General features: G+C 31.0%; 1 protein-coding gene across 1 annotated transcript; it reads right to left on the bottom strand.

Moving 5' to 3' along the window:
• Positions 1 to 520: 520 nt before the first annotated feature.
• LOC112515895 (reticulon-like protein B13) lies at positions 521 to 2,354 on the bottom strand. The gene is made up of 4 exons (XM_025122858.1): positions 2,250 to 2,354; positions 1,954 to 2,155; positions 1,649 to 1,860; positions 521 to 889 (listed from the first exon to the last, which is right to left on the bottom strand). The coding sequence occupies exons 1-4, from the start codon at positions 2,326 to 2,328 to the stop codon at positions 696 to 698; spliced, it is 687 nt and encodes a 228-aa protein (XP_024978626.1). The 5' UTR covers positions 2,329 to 2,354; the 3' UTR covers positions 521 to 695.
• Between the last annotated feature and the right edge of the window lie 3,538 nt (positions 2,355 to 5,892).

Below are 5,892 nucleotides of genomic sequence, written 5' to 3'. Positions count from 1 at the left end.
CGAAAAAATATTTTAAATCGATTTGTGAGGCCCAACTTGCCCACCCGTTTCAGGTCGGCCCTGGCCACGTCGAAGAATAAGATTTCATGACTGATTGATCAATATTATAAGAAAACTAATCAATAATTAAAATATAAAATTAATGGTTAATTAAGAAGTGATTAGGGACAAAAATAGACGTTCAGATCAACAAGCGACTTTTTATTTTCTTTTTTAGTTCATAATAACGTTACCCAAAAAGATCTCGTCATGGTTAATGGCTCGGCATGGACTCTCCTACGTCCCTACAGCCCGATAATACATGCATTGCGAGGATGATCTATAATAGACATTGTAGCGGTTCTTTATTCGAAATGAAGGTGGGGCGAATCGGGACGCTTCTTATGGGGCGATCGGCCTAGTGATCATGAAATGAGGTCGTATGATAGCGAGACACTATTTCCACCGCGGTTATAGCACACATATCGCTCAGTTACGTAACACTTCAACTTCTCTAACACGCATATCGCTTGGTTGTGTAACACTTCAAATTCTCTAGCATTTATTTATAACCCCGAATGAAACACAAGATCTTTAACCCAATGAAAATAGAAGTAAAACTATTGTACGCGCAACGATAACATATTTACAATAACGTTACTTATCTTGGCACCTTAAGTAGTGGCTCGAGCCGGCGGTCGTTACAATCGAGAGTGCTATTCTTCTTTCTTTTCCTTTTCCTCCGTCCTCGGTGGGTTGATTTCGACTTCATTCTTTAGTTTCCGCAAAACCTTCGCATCTATCGTGCTGTAAAATCTCTTGCTTTGCATCTGCAACCTCTTCCCATACTCCCTTATCTTGTAATCGTACTTCACCCAAATCGGCGGCACAATCATCCCCACCACCGTCCCTTCACACATAACACCGACAGTCATTAGTGGGGCCGGATTCAAGACCGCGCCGGAGAGGGCGCACGTAATTTTTGTAAGAATTTTAAGGTGAACCCACTTTAAATTGACGCATGCTCCCTCAAATTAACAAAAAGTGGTTACAATCTGCCGAGTATTTCATTATATACACACACATATATATACACACACATATATAGACTTGAGATCATGTGAGACCAAAGGGTTTTTCGTGAGACCCGTAAGACTAATTCTCAACACTTGGACTAGATTACAATCTGAACATTAATAATCACATGATTGCCACGAGACTTCTCAATAATCACAAAATTGTCACCGTACAACTTTAGACCATTAAATCATTAGGTTATAAAATTGATCAATGAACATAAATTGATAAAAACCCTTATTCACGTGAACCCAACCATATATATATATATATATATATATATATATATATATATGTGTGTGTGTACCCTCAAATGGTTTGTTGCAAAATGCAAGTATGCTGATTTTCTGCTTGTTACAGAAAAAATTTCTATATATATATGAAGAGAAACGAACATAGAAATTTTTCCTGTAACGAGCAGAAAATCGGCATACTTGCATTTTGCAAGAAACTATTTGATTTGTCAATTTTTAATAAAATTGTACTTTTTTAATGAATCTGTACTTTTGATTTTCACAATCTAGAAGAAACATTCGATTTTCACTCGGACATAATCACAAACACTTGGTGGGCAAGTAAGGTGCATATATACCTATGTAGAGAAGCGTAAGCAGGTCGGTGGAGCTGCCGATGACGGAAAGTAACCACAACCCGGCAATTGTAGCGGCAAAAACATACCATTCGCTCTCAGCACCAACCTTAAACATCCACCGAGTTGCCTCCTCGGAGAATTCCCTTATCCGATTTGCTATTCTGGTAGCTGTGTTTTCTGATATCCCTAACCCTGACATATTTGGTTCTTCTCTGCAACAAAAATCGATATCAAATTAAGAGATCAATGATTAATTGGTGGAAAGACTGAATCGAATATGAAGAAATTAAATGAGTAATAATTACTTGTAGATGAGTTTGAAGATATTAGCCCAAGCGAAAAGAGAGGAAAGAAGGAAGATGGCGATCCATGAAGCGACGGTGATGAAATTGAATCGGTAAACTTCCATCACCACCCACAACACGGTGGCGGTGGTGAGTACTCCAACACTCATACGCTTCCTCCGCCACATGATGACATCTTTCACCGAGTAATTATCATTATAATCTGGATGAAATTGGATAAACCATCAATGGTGAGGGTTCTGGATTCATTCCAATTCTGAATTCAATTTCCAGAAAAGTAAGTAAAAGAAACGGACCTGTTGATGGAGGAGCAGCCGGCGACGGTGGAGGAGGTGGAGGTGGAGGCGGCGACGGAGAGTGTCTTGTTTCTGACATTTTTGAAGATGATTGAAGCAACTACGGTGAGTTTTGTATGATGTGTAGTTGAATCTGAGATTTTTGATGGTTTTTTTCAAAGGCGGAGGAAGGTGAAGGCTAGAACGGGGACACACAGGTGTCAATCTCGGAGGCGATACACGTCATTGGATGACACGTGGAAGCCATGCATACACACCAGCTGTACTTCTTTTTTCTTGTGGGTTCTTATCTTTAAACGATAGATGCTTCAGAAAATTAAAAAATCGCAAGTCAAAATAATTTCAACACATTTTTATATATTTTTAAATATATAAATATATATATATATATATATATTCAGAAATTAATATTTTTTTTAAAATATCCAGATTTAACATATTATGTATTTCAGATTTTAGTATTAATAATATTTTCGCTTTTTATTATTTTAATTAAAATTTTATATGAAAACATAAAAATAAAATTTTATCGATGAGAATAAATAAAAAATTATTTACGTTTATTTTTTAAAAGATGTTGAAGTCTGAATTATTATTTCACTTCTGATTCATAAAAGGTGGTGGTGAAGTCTAAAATTTGAATCAATAGGATTGTTTGTTTTTGTAAATTGATAAACATCTGAATTTGTTTAATATGTCTTTTTAACCATTAAAAAATATATTGTTGAATTTATAAATAATTTTATTCAATTTCACATATTTATTCATCATTATTAAGAAATTCACATTTAAATTATATAATTAACAATCATTTAAATGAAAACATGTCATTAATGTATTTAACACATTTAAATCCTATTAAAAAACACATCAATTGGGTGACGTGAGGATTGATTTGGTAAGGATTGATTGAGGAAAATGATCGATTAAGGTTAATCAATTGAGAAACGACGTTGTTGAGAGTTTGAAGAAAAATAAGAAGCAAATAAGATGTTGGTTTACCTCTTACAAAATAAAATAACAATAAGACATAAGTGCCTTTAAAAAGATAGAAAAAACAAACAGTCTGAATAGCATTATCTCTTAATGAATCAAACATAATGGGCTAATAAGAGATTTTTTTTTTATAAAAGAACAAACAAAACCTAAGTTTTGGGAAATTTTATGACAGGTTTCTGGCTTTTTTATTTTAGAGAATAAGATAAAAAAAATTATTTAACAAAATAGAGTATCCATTTTTCAATTTTCAATTTTAAAAATTAAACATTTATCATCAGTTTATTAAATCAATAACAAAATGATTTATAGACCTAGGTAAGTCCTTATCAAGTCACACTAACTCATCATATGAATATAGTAAGTACCAAAAATATTTCTCGATAAGAACGAGACAAGAACCAAAAGTACTACCAGGTAAGTGAGGGCGACGACTCTTACCATGGTAAGCACTTACCGGACAAATTGTTGCATTCAATGTTGTTTTGGTGGACTAAAATTTTATCCGGTAAGTAAATAATAGTGTTAAATTTACCGATAAACACTTAACGTATAAGTGTTTGGTTAACAACCCCTTAATTTAAAATCCATTAGCATTGGGCTTGGGCCTCTATAATATAGTATAGATAAAGAGCACACGTTTCTTGGGCCTTTATAATTTAGTGGTTTTTCAAGTCTGAAAATAACATAACAATTTAGTAACTTTTCGATTAAGGGGTTGTTTGTTTATCTTTTAATAATTCCATTAAGAGGCAACCTCTGAATCGTTAAGAGATGAATCTTGTTTGGCAAAAAAAAATCTGTCTATTAATGGTTCTAAAACCCTCTGAATGATTTTGTATCATGGATCTCCCTTAACCATTAAGAATCCTAATTTCATTGTAAACAATTACCATTAATTAAACTTTAATTGTTTAATTGAATTCATTTTGTTTTTTTATTATATTTACTATAATGCTACTGATTTGATAAAGTGTCAGAAGACATTGCATTTTATTAATATGTAACATATTCACTTATATTTAGTTTAACTGAAGTTGTAGAATATATAAATAATAGTATAATGTGCTCGGTTTTATCGAAATAGTAACAGGGTCAACTAGAAACCGAACAGAATAAATTATATGTTAATGGTTAGCCGAACTGTTTAATTCAAAAGTTGAATGAACTGAAACCGTCTTGGTTTGAATGAGTTATCGGTTTCGGAATTTTTGGACATTTCTAAACACCCCCTTAATGATAAAAGTTTCTGGATCCGTCACTCTGATATACAACGTCATTTAATATTCTTAGTCTGAAAATTCAAACAAATATGGATTTTGTAACATAATTTAAAGGGAAAAGTTCAGAAAAGCCGTATGAACTATCCCATTTTGAACAATTAAGTCCCTAAACTAAGTGAAAAAACATTAAACTTTCTCATTTTTAATGATTAAGTCCTGGAACTACTTTTTGGATGGAAAAAAAGCATTAAACTTTCTCATGTTAAATAATTAAGTCCCTAAACATTTATTTTCAATAAAATCCGAACTTTTAAAAATTTGTTACTTACATCATTTTAACAAGAAAAAAAAAATTAAAACCGACTAGAAAGGTCTTAAAGCAAATAGTTGTCACTCCCTAAAAATAGATCAAAAAGAGGGAAACCGATGGTAGGGGTCAACAGTGTGATAGCCGATATGAAGAACGGACAACGATTGGACGACGTGGAGTGGCGAGGGGGAGTGATACCGTTGTTTGCGAGGTGTTTGAAGGGCGTAGGATTTGAAAACAGTAAAATTAATTTAGGTTTATTTATACTTTAAGATTATTCTAGTCGGTTATATGTTGTTTTTTTTTTGTCGGAAGGATGTAGGTAACCAATTTTAAAAGTTTGATGGCTTAAAAAAATATCAATGACTTAATCATTCAAAATAAGAAAGTCTAATGGTTTTCTATTCAAAAAAATAGTTCAAAGGCTTAATTGTTCAAAATAAATAAAAAAACTTAATGGTTTTTCATTAAAAAAATAATCTAGAGACTTAATCATTTAAAATAAAACTAGAAGGATATTTGCGCAATGCAACAAGATCCATCTCGATTTTAATGTTCTATTTTATTTTTTGTTTTTGTCGATGTTATAATATGATTTTATGTGTTTTTAAGAAAGCAATAATGATTTTATTTTTAAATAAAATATAAATTTGAATATATCATAAAATTTTGAAAAACAAATATGAATATTAATATCAAATCAACTATTTAAAAGTTCTTATTTTTTATGCAATTTCTTTAATTTATTTATTTTATTATAATTTAGTTTAAGTTTAATAATGAAATAATTTATTTTTGGTTTAATAATATATAATAATTAAGTATTATGTTAGAACTAATTAATTATCCTAATTATATTTTAAACTTTTTATATTTAAAATGGGATGTTTATCTTATATTTGATTATGTTTATCTGCAGTTAGTTACACGAATTCAGATATGGAGCTTTAATAAGTTGTAATTACACAAAATTTACTTGCAATTTTGAGTTTTAAGTAATATGCATTATTAAACATTAATTTACGTATAAAAAGTTGTTTTTAAAAGTTTTTGTCAAATGCTTTATAATACAGTATAAATAGATTATGTAATTTCTTTAATTTATTTTTTAATT

This window comes from Cynara cardunculus, assembly GCF_001531365.2.
Source record: "Cynara cardunculus var. scolymus isolate 2C chromosome LG 7, CcrdV1, whole genome shotgun sequence".
NCBI classification, from domain to species: domain Eukaryota; kingdom Viridiplantae; phylum Streptophyta; class Magnoliopsida; order Asterales; family Asteraceae; genus Cynara; species Cynara cardunculus.
Note: the sequence above shows the minus strand (reverse complement) of the source record. Positions and strands in the feature narration are given on the sequence as shown.

What these genes read in the sequence shown, in the direction of transcription:
- LOC112515895 (XM_025122858.1), bottom strand. Translation starts at nt 2,328, where the DNA reads ATGTCAGAAACAAGACACTCTCCGTCGCCGCCTCCACCTCCACCTCCT. An exon ending in ATCTTCAAACTCATCTACAA is followed by an intron (nt 1,861 to 1,953) that starts GTAATTATTACT and finishes TTTTTGTTGCAG; the next exon opens with AGAAGAACCAAATATGTCAG. An exon ending in GCTTACGCTTCTCTACATAG is followed by an intron (nt 890 to 1,648) that starts GTATATATGCAC and finishes TTATGTGTGAAG; the next exon opens with GGACGGTGGTGGGGATGATT.